We start from the raw sequence: 20,813 nt of genomic DNA, 5'->3' as shown, positions 1-20,813 counted from the left end.
TTGTTTACAAAGTGAAAAAGGCTTTTGTAAAGTAGATATTACTCCCCTTTATTTCATAAAGTTTTCACAAACTTTAAAGTGCTATACAAATATTAGCATTTATTATGAAGCTCAGCTTTTTCATGTTTTGGTTTTCTTAGAAGTGGGTTATATCTATAAGATGACATAGTGGTTAGAATGCTAGGCCTGGAATCAGGAAGGCCTGAGTTCAGATTTGGTCATGGACACTTGTTAATAGCTGTAAGACCTGGGCAAATCACTTAATCACTAGCTGCCTTAATTTCCTCAATTTTAAAATAAGGATAATAGCACTTAACCTCCAGGGATCATTGCAAAGACAAATGAGATGATATTTATAAAGCACTTACACAGTCCCTGGCATACAGCAGCATAATGCTTGTTCCTTTCCCCTAACCAGAGCTAGCTTACTAGAGCAATATAGTGACAAGCTTTAACCACCAGATAGTTTTAAAGAAATATAGCCAACCATTATTATATACAGTATTGAAACTAAGAGCATTGTCAAACAGAAGATGAGTCTCTAAGATTAAAAAGTGTTTGAGGTGGATCATAGCCTAGTAGATAGAGAGTTTGCCTCAGAGGCAATGTTGCTTAGCTTTTTTTTCCTACTCCTGACCACACTGTCTTTTTGATTCTGGATAAACTTTATCTCAGAATTTAGCAGGCAATTCTCTAAAACTGAATTGAAGATTAGGTGTCAGTCTGCTTTGAGAGAGGAAGATTCTTCACTGGTAGCAAAGGGAAGAATAGATATGGAGTCAACATCTCTTCTCTTCCCCATAATCCCCTTCCCCTTTCAAAAAAACCCTTATACTAAGCTTCTTAAAAAGATTGATAAAGTATTTAAAAGAATCTTCTGGTGGTCTTCTAGCTTACGTCTCTAAGAATATCTGGTTTCTTTATCTAACTTTAATGTAATTTTGTCCAGAGTTTAATATAGTTTGCCCAAATGTTGATGTGTTTGTTTTTGTATTTTCTTTTTGTTTTTTACATTTTTAAAGTTATCTTTGACCACTGCAACTTATCTTTCCATCTCTTCCGCTCATTCTCCTACTGTTCTTCTTTGTCTTCATTTTGATTTCCTCTACACACTTATGAATTCCCATAGTTTCCATCTGTTTCTTTTATCTATTTCTTATGCTACCTTGATCTCCTAGTACATCATTTGAGCAATATATACATATATATATATTTTTTATTAAAGCTTTTTATTTACAAGATATATGCATGGGTAATTTTTCAGCAATGTTAAATGTCTGAGGCCAGATTTAAACTCAGGTCCTCCTGACTTCTGGGCTCATGTTCTCTCTACTGTGCCACCTAGCTACTCCATTTTTTTTTTTTTAAACCAATTCTCAATCCTGTGTAAGCTCTGTTGTCAATTTTCTCCACTCTTATTTCTGGGTTGCCTTCGAAGAAAGTTAAAGAAAAATTCCATCATCTTGGCTGTATTACAAATTTATACAGATTTCAACTTCACAATAGTCCCTGTTCTTCCTCATATCTAGAAGGTCTGTAAATCCTCATTTTTTGTTTTTTGTATCTCATGGCCTTTCTCTTAATTGTTCCAAAAATAGTTGAACAGTTTAAGCTACATTCTTGAGCAAGTTATTAACTTGTTCTTCAGTGCTTTTGTATAGTATTTAAAATCTTAGCACCTACTAGAATCTTAGCATTCTCTTAGCAGAGAACGTTCAAGGAATTCTCTGAGGTAAAATAGATGCAGAGATTAACCAGATTCTACTTTCAAGTTGCTTATGATTTTTTAGGGGAGGAGAACAAGAATATGAATGAATCGTTGTGATAAGAGGGAAGAGAGAAAAGAGCTAAGAGCTTCTCCAGGTTGTGTTTTGGACATTTGAAATCAAAATGCTAGTCCCCCAAAGCAGGCAGGGCTCAAAAATGCTTCATAGAAATATCTGAGGCTGATCTTGAAGAAAAAGAGAGAGATATAAAGGCCAGTCCATGCTTAGAGAAACACGAGTGTTGGCACAGAAAAGGGAGAAGGCAGAGTAAAAGTGGTGGAGAATGTAGAATATAAGACTTAGTGTGATATTTATCTCACTTCAAGACAGGTTGCTTAAAATCAGATTTCAGTCAGTCTGAAGTGTAGATTTTATTTCATGGTTTTCAGACCAACTTCTTCAATCTCCCTTTTTTCTCAGCACTTGGCTCATCATCTTCCTCTCCAACTCCTATGCTCACACAAGGGGATTTTAATATTCATGTATATGGTCCCTCAAACTTCCTAGACCCCCCATTTCTTTTCTCTCTATAAATTCCAGAACTCAATCCTTTATTCCATCTCACTTTGTTATATGCTAGATCTATTTATGCTAGATTTAGATCTTATTATCTCTTAAGAGTTCCACTTTTCTAATTAGAAATTCTCATATTTCCCTATTTGACTATAACTTTTCTCCTTGGTTTACCTTGCCTACACCTATTCTTTGCTCTCATTTAGTTCTCTGTTCAGTCTCTCAGTATTCTGGCAGGCCATACCCTTGCTCTAAACTTTGTTCTCTTTTCTTTACAACTTCAGTCCAATAACTAGTCATTTCAGCTTTATTACTTTCCTCTGATTTTAAATGTCTTGCCTTTCTTGCTCTTTTAAATCTTCTCTTGCCAAATATCAGTCTTGGATTATTCCTATGTTTAATTTCTGTCCCCAGTTTCTATTGAAGAGCAACTGGATGGAGTTAAAGGAAGTCCCATTATATTACAAAGCTACATTACAGATTTATTACTCAACCTTATTTTATTCAACTTTAGGGCAGCTTGGTGATTCAGTAGATAGAACACTACTTGGAATCAGAAAGACTCATTTTCATGAGTTCAAATCTGACTTCAGAAACTTTGGTTTGTGGAGAATGACATGGCAAGACAAAGATTATCCCCTGGCAGGATGATCAGGGGTGGGATTGTTGATCTAGCTTTCTAATAAATGTGACTAAAATATTCATTTTATATTTAAACACTTTGAGTATTTTTTTTCTACATGATTTTTTCCATGTCTTTTGTCTTTGATTAACAAGCAAATGTAGTATTATAGGGATAATAAGGCATAAACAAAGGGAGGGTTTTTTCCTGTATATATATTTTTCCAGAGTATGAGAATGATTTTAAATACCTAAATTGTAAGGATACATGTTATTTAAATGTAAACTGTCATAATTTTAGAAGATTATTCCAGAAAATTTAGATTTTTCCTATTTTAAAGCATGTCTTCTTTTTTCTCCTTTTCTAGGAATCAAGGAAGGACTGAGGTAAGTTGATTTATATTTACAATTTTAATTTAACATGAAAAAAATATTTATTTTATATGGTAATAATTATATGTTATAGAAAGATTTTCATTCAGAAAAGCTCATCAGCATATGTCTCCTGACTTTGTGGTTATTCACATGTACAAGATCAGCTGCCCGGTTGTCTATTCCTTTTATTAGTATTGCATTTATCTTTTCTGAACTGGATACCAGGGATCTTGTAGTATTAAAGTCAAGGTAAAGAAAAAATTTGGTTTAGTTTTTTCAGACTTGGTGATCATACTCTTCCAATAATACAGTTGTAATGAAGATCAGAAAACCAGTATTTATAAATCCTTTTGATATAAAATATATACACTTGGGTGAGACATCTCGAAGAGAACCCTTCTAAAAGAAAGCAGTCTCCCAGTTCTGATCTATATTCCTGTGGTAAGTATTTAATATTTGCAGAAATATTTAGGGAAATTGCATACATTCAATAATCATTAGTGGGAATTGAATAAAACTTAAATAGAATTATGTCCAGAACATTTAATATAAATCAAAAACTCTCAGTGTCAGCACTTTTTTCTAAAATTGAAGACTTTAATTGTTAGAAATGCAACCTTTTCTTGATAGGTTAGTTATAACTTTTTTTGTATTAGGACAGCTTCTTATAATTTATTTTATAAAGTATATGTTGAGGAGATTTCAATATAATTATAAAAAATAATTTGGAAAATGAAATAATGTAAAATTTAAGTCTATCTAGTTCATAATAAAAAGTTGTCATTAATAGACTGATTCATTATCTGTTAGGTATCTTTTACCTTGAATGAGGAACTTGCAAATATCCATGATATTGGTGGAAAACCTGCTTCTGTTAGTGCTCCCAGAGAACATCCGTTTCTCTTGCAAAGCGTGGGAGGACAGACATTGACAGTCTTTACAGAGAGCTCATCAGGTAAGGTAGAGTAAAATAATTGCTACTTTTTAAAATGTTGTTTAGGTTTATAAGTTCAACACTATGAACTGTTAAAAAGGACATCATCAAGGTCTAACATTCAGCCAGTTAATTTTTTTATGCCATACTTTGCTTAGTCTTTTCTTGTATGGAAGTGGAAATCTATCAAGCAATAAGCATTTGTTAAGCATTTTCTATGTTCAAAGTGCTGTGCTAAGAGCTGGGGATGCAAAAAGAGGCAAAAACAGCTCCTGCCCTCAAGAAGTTCAATTTACATAATTCATGTAGAACTTACAATCTAATGAAGGTAGAATAATCACAAAGACTTGGGATTTGTTTCAGTATTTGCACATAAACATGGAATAAATAGAACAGCTTATACTATAAAATGCATCTTCTAAGATGATTTTAAAAACCTTTCTGCTTTGGATTCTGCTGTGATAAGGTTAGCCTACATATAAAGCACATCCTATGTGTTTTCTTTGCAGAAATAGGTTCCCCCCCCCCCCCCTCAGCACCAAGATGCTAAATGTTAACAATTACTGCTTTAAGGAATGTTGTTATGCACTAATCCATCTTAACCAGACCTGTCAAAGAAAGAAGGTCTGGGAAATCTTTGTTGCATGGTGTATTAATCACTTACCATTTTTGTGATTCAGATATTTGTAGCAAATATTTGAGTTTTTGGAATACTAAGCATTAAAGGGAGTTTCTTCTATTGTTGCTGTAAATTGTCTTCTACCTTTCTTATTTAAATTGAATTTGAAACATTACTGTGAAAGTAGAGTGTGTGCTACCTATTACATCCTAACATACTTTCACATAGTAAATAAGTAAAGATGATCTGTTTATCTTTCAAAAATGAAATTTGTGATTTCATCCCATTTTTTTTAACCAAAGATCTCCAGATAGTAGAGTTGTAATGAATTTTCATATGATGTAAATAACTTCATCTATTAAAAAAATATATTCTTATAATAATTAATAACCTATAAATTACTATAAGCTGGATTTTTTGGCTATAACTTTTTACCAATGTGATAAATTGTAATAGTTTTTCTGACTTGTAGTGATAGGTAAGAATTAGTTTTAATGCCTTATTTATTGTGTTGTCAATATTCATTATATCACCCTTTGGCAGACAGAAAACGTAAACGCGAACATTACTATACACAAGAATATATTGTTATAGAGAGGTCACTTAAAATAGATGGAACAAATGGCTCAGGTGGCTCCCCTTGTCAGGCCCTGCTGCCAAAGTGATATTCCTTAAGCAGAGATTAACCATGTTACTTCTCTGCTCAAGAAGCTCCAGGAAATTCCTCTTTCCTCCAAGATCAAGTGCACATTCGTTTGTTTAAAGTGGAAAACCCTGCATCCTGATTTTTAGCATGTATTTCCAGGCTTATTGCACATTATTGCCCTTTTTTTATTCTTTGGTCAAGCCAAAATGTCTTTAATGATCTTGATCACACACAAGCATTCTTATCAGTGTCTTAATATTGACTGTTCCTAATGTATAGAATAGTTTCTTCTCTTCTCTGTCTCAGAGTCCCTAGCTTTCTCATTTAGGATCCTCTCCTATTTTCTTACCTGGTTACTCTACTTGGGGATTTCTCTGACTGATTTCTCTACCCCGCTCCAGGGAGCCCATTATTGGAATATCCTCATCTTCCTTCTGTCTTGGTGTTCCCCTCCCTGTTGGAATACACAGGAGCCACCTGACAGTGGCTGCTAGAGATCCAGTCCAGCCCTGCAGAATGAATCTCCTCTTGCGAGAGGATGATACAAGGAAACTGAGAGGCCATTGCGTCATCTGACCTCTTGCTTCTTCCCTCTGCCTCCAATTTATCTCATTCCCAGTCCACAACACCTGTGTCAGCAAAGGCTGCCCTGCAACTCCTTCAGATGCTATGATCCACAGCTGTGGAGGCTCTCAGGGAATTGACCTGTCCCTTAACAATTCCCCATTTTTTTGTTTTTTGCTGTTATTTCCCCCCCATAGCATGGTCTGTACACTGAGGAATGCAAGCAGCACTATCACCTCTGGATGGTTGTGTTGATCTTATCATGGAGGCAAACTTTCAAACGGAGAAGACAACTGTAATCAGAAAGGCATTTAAGATTCTCATCAGTCTCCTAGCTCAGCCCTTTGATGTACTGGCCATTTGATTATCCTGACTAAAAAAGTCTTACTGGGGCTCTTCTTCCTTTCCCTCCCTGTGGGTTACCAAAGGAACTCTGGAAGAATCCTTCTCATGGGCAGCTCTGGTGATTCTTGTAATTCTTAAACCCCACGTTCAGGTGCCATATGTTGGAATACATGGGAGTCACCTGACAGTGGCTGCTGGAGATCCAACTCAGACCTGCAGAATGGATCTCCTCTTGTGAGAGGATGATACAAGGAGACTGAGAGGCAATTGCTGTTCCCTGACCTCTCTGACTGAGAGACCATTGCATTATCTGACCTCTCTCCTCTTCCCTCTGCCTCCCAGTTTATCTCATACTCAATACACAACACCTGTCAGCAAAGGCTGCCCTGTAACTCCTTCAGATGCTATGATCCACAGCTGTGGAGGCTCTCAGAGAATTGACCTGTCTTTTAACACCCCCCAGCTCTATCCTCTTCCTCTCTGATTGGAAGGTGTGAGGTGAAACTCATACTTCCATTTCAGGAGAGATGACATCTGCTCAGATATCTCATTTCTTACCTACCTGTCCTAACTTGAGGCTTCTGCGATTTCTCCACTATGCCATATCTACTTTACATCTCCTTTCAGCTTCTTTTTTGTATTTTTTTCCTCTCTTGTTAGACTGTAAGCTCCTTGAGGGCAGAGACTGTTATTTTTGAATTTGTAAAGTCAGAACTTAGCATAGTACCTGGCACATAGTAGGCACTTGAGAAAAGTTTTTTGGTAATTGACTTCTTTCAGGGCTCAGCTCAATCATCACATTCTTACTTCAGGATTTATCTGACAAACTTTGTCCTTGATATTTTTTCCCTGAAAATTATCTTGTATTTACCTTTAACATCTTTAGTATATACTTAAATGCATACATGTGGTCTCTCCTTATAGAGTGTAAGCTCTATGAGAGCAAGGGTTGTTTGAATTTTTTCTTTATATCCTCTAGCACCTAATAGTAGTTGGTATATATAGTGGGCTCTTAAATGCTAATTGAAAAAATTTATAATATGAATGGGCAAAGGTAATTGAGTTTTGGTATGTAAAAGGGAAAACAATAAGATGAGAGCAATGAAGAGTTTAGAAACAAAAGTGTATTTTTGAATTATCCTTTAAAAATTTATTTAAATCTTCACACCTTATGTATTATCAAATTGACTAATAGTGAGTAGTTTCATACGTGAGTTGAAACTGATATGAGTTTGTAATAACTTGTACAAATAGAAAACTTATAGCCATTAATCAGAGTTCCAGTTCTAGCTAATTCTGTTTACATAAAACAATAAAATAATTATGGAAAGTTAAACCATGTATTGTTCTCCAAAGAAGTTTTCCTGTCTTGCTTTTTAATTGCTTTTGCTTTCCTGAACATTTTGTGTTCATATTTCTGGTCCTGTAGCACCTCAAATTGGATATGGTATTCCCAGCCTTATCTTGGCAGAGAAATAGAAAATGATCCAGACTGTCATTTATGTTCTGGAGTATGAACAATATGTTCTTGGCTTTTGGTGATGTGATTATACAGACTCGGTTCTAATTTTCTTTCCCACTCACCTTTTTTTTTTTTCATTTTACTGCATTCCTAATTTCCCTGCCCAAATGATCACTTCTCTTCTGGATTATTCTTATGTTTCTAAATTGGATTTGAGCTATTTTTAACCCAGCTTAATTTCCTGGTATAACTTCCCTTAATAATATTTGCCTTTTCTCTGTTGCATTAATTGGTTATTAAGTCACTTCCAAATGAGTGATACAGATATTATAACCCAAACTAATGTTGGGCAATGCCCTTGATTATCTTCCCTGTTTGTTAATCATTTTAATGATTTTTTTCCATTACTTAATTCAAAATAAATATATCTGAGCCTGCAAATTTAATTTTATGAAATTTCATAATATCTGATGTCTTTTCAGGTACCTATCCCTTAAAAAACAATGAAGAGACTATATTTTCCTTTAAGAGCATATTGAGTGACTTAATTGAAGGTCTCATGGTATGATGATTAGAGTCTCGGACAGAGTCAAAGGCTCTGACTTTGAATTTGTTTGCTTCTTATTTATCATTTGTGTTACAGTAGATAAGTACCTTCCCTATGCCCTGGTTTCCAATCTATAAAATAAGTGCATTAGATTAGATGATTCCTAAATTCCTTTGAATTTTAAGGCTTGTAAGTCTTGACAAAAAACAACCAAGAATTGTCATTTACAGTTACAAGCCTTTATTTTCTGAGTCTTCATACCATTCTTGTTGTTTTCAGTTGCCCATGTTACTTGTACTTAGAAAAGAATAAGAGGTTTACAAGTAAGGCGTATGTGAACGTGATATGATTTTGTGTATTTGTCCTTTATTATAAGTAAAATACTATATTCATTTATTGCTTTCTCCTTAATTATTCACATTCTACACATTGTGGAATTTTAGAAAAAATGTACACCTTAAATGAGTTTGCTAGTTTCCATTTTGATTTAATAGTTCTTTCTCTTCTCTTTTACATGTGTATTTGAAAAAAAACTCATTTCTAATTAATTTTGTTATTTTTGATTTCCTTTTAGAAATTTTTGTATCTCACTCTCCTTAATTAAAAAATCCATGTGTCCTTTATTAGTACTTTATGAATTCATTTTGATTATTTATGGCTTTTAATTTCTGAGAGCTTTTAGTTAGTTCTATTTCTAGTTAATATTTCAAATTACCATTATTTATTCTACCTGTATATTCCTCCCATATAATAGCAAAATAATATTTTTCTTTAGAGACATTTTCTGGAAGGTTAAGCTTCATTCTTCCATGAAGAAATGGCTGAATTTTGGTTTTATTCTTTATTTCAGTATTGTGTATTTCTTCAGGAAACCTTTTATTTTTCCTGGTTTCAACTGCTTCTACATAATGGTAGATGTTTGGTTTGAATTCCAGCTCTGCTATTTACCTGCATGACTTTGGACAGAATTCTCAATCCTCCTACCTTAGTTTCCTGATTTGTAAAAGAAAAAGAGAGGATCTCACTAGATAATCTTTGCAGTGTCTTCTAACTCTTTTAACTTCTCATGATTCTAATTTATTAGCTCTTTTTTCTAATATTACTGTTCTTTCATGAACTTTAGTGTGCTCAGTTTGGCAATGAAAATCTTTGATCTTTTCTTAGTCTTTAGGTATTATTTCATTCACATTGTTGACTGAAATTATAGTATATTAATATAGAATATGCCATATATAGTACATTGAAATTATAAGTCAAGTATATTTGTTTGGAATATCTGCATTTATTAATGGGGCACTCATTAAGTTCCTACTGTAATCATACTTTTTCTGAGAGAATAAAAGTTACAGAATCCTAAAGCTAGAAGGCCCCTCAGCCCATCTATTCCAACGTCAATATTTTACAATATGGAATCCACCTTTACAGGTGAAGAAAATGAGTTTCAAGGACATAGTTTGCTTGTCCAAGGTTACACTAGTAATAAGTGCCAGAGGTGAGATTTGAAACTAGGTCCTTTCATGCTAAAGCTCTTTACACTTGCCTCCCCTATTAGAAAGTGCAGTGACCTTTTGTGTGTGTGCTTATTCAGTGTTCTAATGTTTTAGTAAATGCTTTCTTCACAGAGTAGATAATTTAAATATAAATACTTTTTATCATATCAAAATTCCACAAAATATTGAGTACTCACTGTATGTGAGGCACCATTATGAACACTGATAATAATTTTTTAATGTAACATCCTCTCTCTTACAGAGCTTACTTGCTGTTGTGGGGAGCATTCTACTACTAGGTATTGTGTTTTTCATAATAGAATTTTGAAATTCAATTCCTATTTTTCATGTGCTTAATGCTTAAAAACTTCTTAAGTCCTTCAAGTTCCATTTGAGGAGTGGAAGAGGTTATTGTATGTGACTGCTACAGGATGTTAAGGAAGAACATCTTTTTACATGTTATAAAGTTAATTCCCTTTGGCTAGAAGCCCTACATTTTTAGATCTGAGTTGCTGTATAGTAGGTTATCTAATGGCTCCTTTACTAGGTGCTTCAAATATCTGGAGATCTCTGTCCAGTTGTCTTAGGACAGATGTTATTCATACAGAGCATTTAACTCACCACTAAGGATGTACTTGTTGACAAATTCAAACTAGTGCAAGGCATTGGAGTAGTCCCTATAACTCTGTCAGGGTGAATTGGAGCACTGAGGGAATATAGCAGGAACCTAAGCTATTCTTACCACTGTGCTGGTTGATTTTATGGTTTATTCTGCTAATATCAAATCTTCAGTTGACTCTATTAGTTTCTCTAGCCTTAACATCTGGTTTTGTCTTTTCTTTCGTTGCCAAACTTGTAGAATGAGTGGTTTACGCCCTTTCTCTTTAATTCTTGGCAATCTGTTTTCTGCCTTTATTACATTGCTTTTTTTTTTTTTTTGAAATTAATATTTCTAGCCATTTAGTATCTCTTTAAATAAGAGAGGGAATATATGAGTTGCAGATAAAGGAATGTATTCTAGGCATGGAGATGGGAGATAAAATGCAATGAATGAAAGAGAGGAGGAGTGGCCTATGTATACATGGAGGGGATTGACATACAATTACGCTTGAAAGGTAGGCTGAGGCCAGAATGCCAAACAAAGGAGTTTATATCTGATTCTGGAGATGGTAGAGGTAAGGCCATATTTGTCTTTCAGGACAATCAGTTTAGCCTCTGTCTTAAGGATGAACCAGGAGGCTGTTGCAGTGATTAAGGAGGGAGTTGCTGAAGGCATGATTGGGGGTGTAGGTGACTATAGGTGGAGAGAGAGAAGACAGGTGTGAGGGATATGGTAGAGATATACATGCAGTGAGCAAGAGAGAAAGGGAGGAGTTGAGGAGCACCCCAGACTGGTGATGAGTGCACCAGAAGTGCTATGTAATTATGAGATGATTGTTATTGTGTAAGCTGCAACTAGAGCTGAGCCCTGGCCTCATATCCAGTCTCCTCTTCCAATTTTTAACAGCCTAATGGACATTTTCAATTTGGTATCTTAACAGGGACTACTCCTCTTGGCTTTCAGGGTCCTATGTTAACTGGTACCTCTTTTCATTTCCTACTTATTCCACAATATCTGCTATTTGGATTTATATTGTTTGTTTTGCCAAGCATGGCTTGCACCCTTCTCTTCAAACTCCCATATTGTTATGGAAGCCAGGTAAAAACAGATTCTACATCTTTACAGGCTTTTTCAGGACTTTGAACTCATATAAATCTCTCTTGAACTCTTCACAGCTTTTCATGTCTCTCTTATTCACTTGGTCACTTAATCATTTATTAACTTTCATTTTTACCTGTTTCTTGAGCATATTCCCTGTTTTTTTGACTATAAAGGGATAAAGGAACATCTTCCATTTTATCTTATATCTTATATTTTGTTGTTATCTCTATTGTACCCAGAACAGATTTGGATGTATCATACGTGGTTAATAAATATATATTAAATGAAATTGGCTTTTCTTATAATGAGTTTTAATCTTCTGTGATATCACTGTTGATGGCCAGTGAGACCAACACTCTCCTTCCATAGGTGTTGAAGCTGTCATTGAAGGAGGCAAAGTGATTGAACCAGAGTTATACAGGGAATAATACAGAGACAGGATCTGTAAAATGGGGGTGAAAGCACTTACCTCACAGGGTGATTGTAAGGATTAAATGAAGATATATTTAAAGTACCCTGCAAACTTTAAATTGCTGCATGAGTGCATTATTAAATGCATGTGAGAATCAAAACTGGGTTTTATGTTTTTTGCCTTCGACTTAGGTACTTTGCTATATCCCTAAAATATAAAAACTGATTTTTTTACTCTGCTTTTAAATAATAAAAATAACTTTTCAGTACTATTTTCGAGTAACTTTTATTAGTCATTGCACAGATATCAATAAAAGATGATCTCTGTCTAAAAGAAGCAGCCATGTTAAAGCCAAACTATGGGAGAGTTTTATTTTAATGGTTGCTTGGTAGAACTTCTACATATTCTGTCTGCTGATATATAAGCTGGCATATATAGATTTATAGAGAAATATGTAGGATTGTATTTGAATTATGTTCTCTATAGAAATGCTCTTTGAAAATACAAAATTAATTACCAGTAGTTTCTCTGAAGATATGGATCTCATCATCCATAATATTGTAGTGTTAATCATATTATAACAAAACATTCCATTTAAACTATTGGATATGTATTGAAAAATCTTAGTTGTTTTAAACTAATGTCTTTTTAATGAGAAGGTTGTTATTTAATAATTCTTCTATATGTCTCAGTGAAAAGTATTAAGCTTTTTTTTTTTTAACTTCTTACAATTAAACTCTCATGTCTTTGCCACTTAATTGATATTCCCCTCCATCTCAGCTTCTAAAAATCAATTACATTATGTCCTTTAAGAGGTAAGGACTAGGTATGTGATATTCTTGGTCTGTGGAATTTCCAGATGAGGAAACTCCCTCAGTCAATGCGGTTTTGCATCTTGGAGTCCCCTAGAGCTCTGAAAGGTTCATTGACTTTTCCAATACCACAAACACAATGGGCTCAGGGGGAAAGTGAACCCAGTTTTCTGGCCTGGTTCTCTCCCCTGTGTGCTATGCTTCTTCAGTACTTGCTATGCAGTCATATTAACATTTTTGGCCAATTTATCTTTTAATTATTACTGTTTTATAAGTAGTTTTAATAATATACAAAGAAAAATGCAGTTTTGGATTTCTGTATAATTTCTTATAAATGAGAATTTAGTGTTTTTGTTGATCATTGTATGTGACTTTGTAATTATAGATAACTAAAGGAGGAAACTCTTCACCAAAAGTAGCAAAGCAAATCATCGGTATTTTAAGTGTGTCTCAGAAAGTGTTAAGTTACTTAGCCAGTATGTATGTGTCTGAAAAAGGATTTGAATCTAATCTTCCTCACTTCAAGGCCAGTTTTCTGTCCATTATGTAGTAACTTCCTTTCTTTCCTTTGGCTATGGCTGATGATGAAGGTGTTTCTGAAATTCTCAATCTGTTAATACTATGCTGATTTTATTGCCGACAGGACTGTATTCTGTGTTTGTTACAATAGGTTGTGCTATGATTTTAAAAGCAAGTAATACATATTCTTTTAACCATTCTATTTACTGGGAGCTTTAGCAATGTTGTTATTATTTTCTAAGGAAATAAATATTGTTAGCATGGATTGATAACAACCAGAATTGCCAATTATTGTTCATCTACGTGTTCTTTGGCTTAGTGAAATTTCCCAATTGACCTGATTCACTGCATGTTGGGTGGCTGTTTCCCCCATCCCCACCTTAATAATTACACAGAATATTATGATGTCTCTGTACCCATAAATGTGAAATTATGAAAGGAACTAGCAGAATAAGAATTTTTGCTTTTACTGCTCATCCCAATGAACATCTTGCATCATCCCAGGTAATGATAATCTTGCCCTGGGAAAGAGCAAACTAAGACAGCATCATGTTGTGATTATGGCCAAGTTCCTAAGGTAGAGTTCATCAGTCTCTTTGGAACTCTGGCCAGTCAACTCATGAACCCTTTCACCTCTTGAAAAAGCAATTCCCAAATTGGGGAAATAGCTGTAGAAATTATTTCTCTTTTTCAAAACTGAAAATATGCAGAGAGGATATTTGTACTCTATTTTCCCATGCATAAGTCTAAATGCAGTAGTCCAAGAGAAAATTGGAATGAAAGAGTACACTGTTAAGATAAGATTTGGAATTTTATGTTGAATTCATGAGTCTTGCCTGTGATTTTCTGCTGTGAAAACTTTATAGCCTGATAAATACAAAAAAAATTTTTTAAAGGTATTTACAGTTGTATTTATGCAGACTGCCATAAAAATGTCTTTCTAGGATTTTAGCTATCAGATCTAGGAAGCTAGTTTATAAATCTGTGATTGGAAATTTTGAGTGGAATATGCCTTCACCTAAATAATTCAGCCTTTTAGGAAAATAAGCCAACAGTTAAGTATATATGTTCTTTAAAAATAATTTGTAGACTAGATTGACTGGTATGTGTGTGATTAAACCTGAATTATTATTATTGAAGATTTAACTAGTAATATTTTGCCCTTTAGTCTTTTTCTAGTTATACATTCTGCATGATTCAGTTCAATTCAACAAATACTTAATGAATGCTTTATTATGTGCACTGCACTGTGCTAAGCGTTGGGAATACAAAGGCAATATCGAAACAGTAACTGCCCTCAAGGAGTTTACATTCTACTGAGGGAATACAGCACGTGCACAAGTAAGTAAGTACAAGTTATATATAAGTAAGGGGAACAGGGCAGGCTTCATTCAGGTAAAAGTCGTCACTTGAGTTGTGCTTTGAAGAAAACTAGAGCTTCTCTGAGATAGAGGTGAGGAAGAAGGTTATATCAGATATGGGGAACCCTTGTGTCAACATCCTAGAGGTATATCATATTATGTATACTGTCACATCATGTCTAGGGTCCAGCTGTCAGGCTAGTCAGACCAAGAATAATGCCCCAAGAGGAGAATAATAGAAAGTAAGACTGTTAAGTTGAATGGGAAGCAGATCATCAAGAACTTTGAATGGCAACTTGAATTTGTATTTTATCCTGTTGCCTTTGAGGGGTCCCTGAGGAGAGAGGATAACAACTTGTTCAGACCTAGTTTGAAATGTCTGCTTGGCAGCTCGGTGGAAAAATGAATCAGATGGGGAAGAGACCAGAGGGAGAGATCATTTAGGAGGAGACCTTTGCAGTAGTCCAGATAAAAAGATGAGGACCTGAGCCGGAAACAGGGCTACAGGAGTGAGGAAGAGGGCATGAAAGTGAAAGATGTGGACCTAGTTTACTTTTTAGTGTGAAGTTCAGAGCTCAGATATTGGATTCAATTTGAGCTCTGCCTTTAGTAGTTGCTTATTTTAGTTAGCTAGTCTTTTTGCCTATTTCTTCTCTATTTCGGTACAACTTCATATTTCAGAAAGAAAATGAACAGTCTAGTTGATATCTTTTTTCACAGTTTAAAAAAAGGAATATTTTTCTTAATAATGCTTGTTTATATTATACTCTTTAGAAAGGATTTTCTTCATAACCCTCTCTTGAGGCATATAGCACAAAATTTTTACCTATTTTACAGTTGAAGAACCTGAGACATAAGAGAGGGCAGGGAATTTGTTTGAAGTGATACAGTTATTAGCTGGTCACTAGTCAAATTGAGTCTGGAATTCAGTGTTCTTAGCAATTCATCTTTTTTTTTTTTAATGCTCTGATGGCTTTAATTTAGGGCAACCCTGAATTAGATTATTGGTTCTTTGTAAAAGTAGAACTTTTAGTATCCCAACAGAATAAAAAAGGTTAGTAAGATAAATTCAAGGACCAAAATTGCGTGACTTCTTTTTTTGAGGGAGTCATAAGAGGAACGACTCTATTGATGTTTCCTTTGATCTTTTTATAGGTAGCTTTTTTCTTCTTCTCTTGGTGTGCAGATAGCATCAGAAGAACCTGAGGGAAGGGTGGGTGGGAAGGATGGAGATGATAATTAGTTGGTTTCTCCCCCATATTCTGTCCCTCTACTTCCAAAAGGTAAGTGTTGACAGTGTGAATGAGCTAAGTATTTTTTCATCTGCATTGGAAACATATTTCACGGTCTTAGACAAAATCTCAGTTTTACCTCAACTTCAGAGCAAGCTTGATTCTCTATCAAATAGATTAAGAGACTTTAATATCAGCCTTTATCAAGACAAAAAAAGGTCAATAAAAATAATTTGTAAAAATATAGAGGACTGGGGCAGTTAGATGGTGCAGTGGATAGAGCATCAGCCCTGAAATCAGAAGGGCCTGAGTTCAAATGTGACCTCAGATACTTAATACTTCCTGGCTGTGTGACTCTGGGCAAGTCACTTAATTCCAATTGCCTCAGCAAAATAAATAAATAAATAAAGATTAAATAAGATATAGAGGACTATCTTTGTTTAAATCATTAATAAATATGCATTTAAAGTCTAATGATAGTGCCTCAGCTTCTCATGAAGGTGACCCTGAGATCTTCACATTCAAATATGGCAAATATTGATTACTGTAATGGTATTAATTCTACAAAATGTATTCTTTGAATTTTCACAATATTGCAAGCTCCCCAGTGAGATGTGAATCATGAGTACTTAGTCTCTCCTAGCATTTTCCCCTGATTTTTGTTAATCTTCATCTCTTACAGTAATATAAGAAACCAGCTTGGAATTAACCCAGTGCAATATAAAACATCATTCTCTGTAAATCATGTCTTTTATGGGCTATTTAACCTTTTTTTTTTTTTTTTTTAAACCACAAAGGAATTGGTTTCTTGCAATAGCTTAACAAAAAATAGGGTGGGGAGAAAGAAAAGAGGGAAGAAGAGAGAGGGAAGAGGAAGGAGGAAGAGAGAAAGAAAAAGAAAGGGGAAGGAAAGAAAAGAAACATATCCACCCTCTTCTCCCTTCCTATCTCCACACATAGAAAGTGTGCCCTTTGTCTCAGTATTTTTTTTATTCCCCATAGTTATTCTTTCTGTATTCTGCTAAGGGCTGAAGAAACATTAGCTTTTAGGAAGATGGCTTTTGAAGTTGTGTCCCTATGGAGGTTTTTATCCCCTTTTAAATGACTTCTTTTTCAGTAACCATTGTTTGTCATATTATAGTTTTTAAAAAATTTTTGTTGTTCACCACGATCACAAAAGCACATTTTTCTTGTTCTACAGAAGGCCAGCCTGAAGAAAATTCTGAGAGCAGTAATAATGGTAAGTGTTTTGAACATGACTGCTTTATTGCACTTGAAAAATGACTTATGTTTAGACTAAAATGTCTTCATTCTTTCTACCTTTACCACCTCCCTGATTTAAACTTCATCTGCCAATTGCTTGAAAGTTCATTTATAGTGTCTAACAGGATATTGCAACATAAAATTGAAGAGTAGTTGACTCATTCCAATAATAATAGCATATGTAACTTATTCATAACTTTTGAAAAGTCATAAAGGCAAACTTGCCAGGACAGACTAGAACTTATTCTCTTCTCTGAACATCCTTTGTTATTTGGAAACACTTTTTTAAAAGCATCCTGTTTTTTAGTTTGCTATTTAAAATATTTGATCTTCTGATTTTGAATTCTGCTTCATTTTAAGTCTCCAGAATCTGTGATCTTTTGCTGTGAAAAACAAGTTAAAGTGAATGAAGTGGGAGAAAGGAATATCATTAATTAAGGCACTAATATTATCTGGAAGGTATAAAGTAATTATAACCTTTATGCTGAAATGTTTTGAGAAATTTTGCCTTGAGAAGAAAAGTAAAAGTTTGGAAAACCATTTCTAGAACATTACTGAGGCATTCAGCTCAAATTTAATTTATTCAGGGCTTTTTGGAAAGGAATAATTTTATGGTTTTCTCTTTTATTATTGGTGATTTGTAATGTGTCAAATGTGTTTTTTTTTTAGAGTAATTTTCAAAAAAAATCTGAAAGTAAGGACTTAAAATTAGCTTAATCAAAATGAATAAACATTAATAAATTCAAAAATATATAGTATCTATACTCAAAAGGAATAAAGTACCTTTGAAACTAAGTAAATGCATATTCAAAGTAGATGAGGGGGCAGCTAGGGAGCGCAGTGGATAGAGCACCAACCCTGAAGACAGAAGGATCTGAGTTCAAGTGTGGCCTCAGACACTTAACACTTCCCAGCTGTGTGACCCTGGGCAAGTCACTTAACCCCATTGCCTCAGCAAAAAAACAAACCAAAAAAGTAGGTAAATGTTAATTTACGTAGGGTGATGAATTTTAAAAATAATATTTGACAGCAAGTATATTGATTATGTATGTCAAATATGTAATCCTAGCAAGTTGTGGCTAAAGTAAAATTTAGTCTTAAAATTCTGTTTTGATTTAGAAAATTGGAAGTCTGTTGCTGGATAAACTAAATTGGCTCCAGCTTTGAGTTAAACCACAATGTAGAATATGATGAGTAGTAAAAGGTACAATGTTATCTGTCATTGTACCTTTTAGATTTAAAAATGCCTTCCCCCAAATTGGATCACTAAGAAAAAAATGAAAAATTAACAATTCCAGTCTCCCAAACAAAATTATAACTTGTAATTTCCCACAAAAAAAAAAAAAAAATGAGGACAGATGCAGCTGGTGCATTGCCAAAAGTAACACAAAGCACTAATAATGAACTGGGGCTCTTGAGATGAGTTGCATACAAAAATTCAAATAAAATCTTCTCTTTTTGTTAGAAAGCCTGTGTTATCCCTTGGCTTCCTGCTTTCATTGCACTGCTTTTGACTTTACAAAACAAACACTAAGGCCGTGATGAACCGTCTGTTCTTCTTTTCCCCCTTATTTCCTTTTTTTGGAAAAAATCCTTCTTGGTTAATATTAGACATTGTCTCTTCTTTTTACATCTTTCCTTCCTCTTTTATAAGAGACAACACTTTAAAGGGTGCTGCTTCAGATTCTTGCATTTTAATATTCAAAATGGAAAAAGAGTAACATTGAACACGTTTCCTTGCTATTTTATAAACTTTGTAAAATTGTGTATACTGCATTGAATTTACTACTAATGACAAGTTGCTGGACTCCATAGTTAACATAGGAAAAGACTATATTCAATTCAACAAAAATTTGCTAAATGCTTTCTGTGTGTAAGAACAGTGTTCAGGGCAGCTAAATGTCACCATAGTAACAGAGGTCTTGAAATCAGAAAGACCTGAGTTCAGATATGGTTCCAAACTCTTCTGGGTAACCCTAAGCAAATTACATAACCTCTTTCTGCTTCAGTTTTCTTGTTTATAAAATGAGGATAATCATTACACCTGCCTCCCAGCATTGTTGAGATTAAAATGATTTTGTTTCTGTAAAGCACTATACAAATCTTAAAAAGCTAAATAAATGCTGGCTATTATTATTGCTCTTGTGGTTATTGTTATTTTGCTGGGGTATCTACAGAATTAAGGAAAATACGGTTTCTGCCCTCAAGAAGCTAACATTATAGTGTAGAAATAAAAACAAAGACATAAGTAATTTTATTATAACACAAGCAAGAATATCTTCAGTGCTTAGGAGCACTTCAAAGAACCCTGAAAAAAAATTTAATTGTTTTCTGTTGGGTAGATGAGGTGAGGAAGTCTCCTGCAAAGAGTTTGGGAGAGTAGGAAAGAAACTTAATCCTTGAACATGGGTAGGAAAGGTGAAGGAATAGTGTATGTAAAGGTTATAACTGGAATTATTTAGGGACAGGCTCAGTAAATGGTGTGAGAGCAGAGGGAGAAAGCTAGGAAAAGCTACAGGAACAGTGTCTTGTCTTCTTTGGTTGGAAAGTCTGAAAGGTACAAGTATAAAGTATATCTGGAAATGTAGCTTGATATCAAATTGTGGATGGTTACGTCATATTTTTTTTTCTGCAGATAGTAGATAACATCTGCATGGGAAGCAGGGAAGGGGGAAGAATCAGAGCAGTGCATTATTAGGAAGATGGTTTTGGTAGGACAATTTAAGCTGTATTGGAGGGGGGTGAGCCTGAAAGCAAGAAGGCAAGTTAGGAGTCTGTCATACTAATCCAAACAAAAAGAAAGGAAATCAGAGCCTGATGTGGTTAGAGAACCAAATGATGCCGTTAGTGGCAGTGTAGAGAGTTGTGGGAACCCCTCTTTTGTCAGTGCAGGTCCAATGTGAAAGAATTCACAAACCCGAAAAGTTTGGATGGCAAAAGGGAAGTTTTATTGGCAGTGAGAGAAGTCAGTTTTTGCTAGGAAGACTGACTTCCAAGTGACAAAGTCCTGGCAGAGAGATAAAGGTTCTAGCAGAGAAATCCTGACAGAGACATAAACAGAAGTGTTAACACTGAGAAAAGAATGTCTTCTCAGAAGGCAGGGGTCCTGACAGGCAGCTATGCCAAGGAGAGGTTCCTTGACAAGGTGTGGTCCTGCTTTGGGGCCTCTGCAAAGAAATGAGCCCAAAATTGCCCTTTAAATAGGAAATCTGAGCCTGAAGTTTCAATTGAATGAAATTACTTCAATGTTGTCACTGCCTCCAGGCCTCCCATTTGAATAAGACCACCTAAATATGAGCTAAGTAGGAGTGGTCCTGGACTAATTTTCAGCTCAATAGAAAGTGCAGCCAGCTACTTAATAGAAATATCAGGTCCAGATCTCCAGCTAAATGAGATCACTTAAGTTCCAGCTAAGTAGGGAGTGGTCTTGGGCTAATCTTAATGAAACTATTTAACTGCCCATAAGGGCAGTTTCAGGGTTCCCCCTGTGGGGAGTAGATGCACCACGACCACATCTCTTGGCAGTAACTGCTGACCATCTACCATTGAGCAGATGAACTCAAAAGCTCTGAGAATCACAGCATACATTCTCCCCCTTATCCCCAACCACTAGCCATGCTTTCAACATGA

The 20,813-nt window shown here is 34.8% G+C and overlaps 1 protein-coding gene across 2 annotated transcripts in view; it reads left to right on the top strand.

Moving 5' to 3' along the window:
* The window catches only part of GTF2F2 (general transcription factor IIF subunit 2), a 172,154-nt gene that overhangs the window by 10,640 nt on the left and 140,701 nt on the right, over positions 1-20,813 (top strand). Inside the window, exons 3-5 of one of the 2 annotated variants that reach the window (XM_051983841.1) lie at positions 3,269-3,287; positions 4,086-4,230; positions 17,122-17,160. In XM_051983841.1, coding sequence (XP_051839801.1) covers positions 3,269-3,287; positions 4,086-4,230; positions 17,122-17,160 — 203 coding nt within the window. The remainder of the gene's footprint in view (positions 1-3,268; positions 3,288-4,085; positions 4,231-17,121; positions 17,161-20,813) is intronic. The other variant, XM_051983843.1, reaches the window with a different exon arrangement.

Source organism: Antechinus flavipes, chromosome 3 (genome assembly GCF_016432865.1).
Source record: "Antechinus flavipes isolate AdamAnt ecotype Samford, QLD, Australia chromosome 3, AdamAnt_v2, whole genome shotgun sequence".
Classification (NCBI taxonomy): Eukaryota; Metazoa; Chordata; class Mammalia; order Dasyuromorphia; family Dasyuridae; genus Antechinus; species Antechinus flavipes.
Note: the sequence above shows the minus strand (reverse complement) of the source record. Positions and strands in the feature narration are given on the sequence as shown.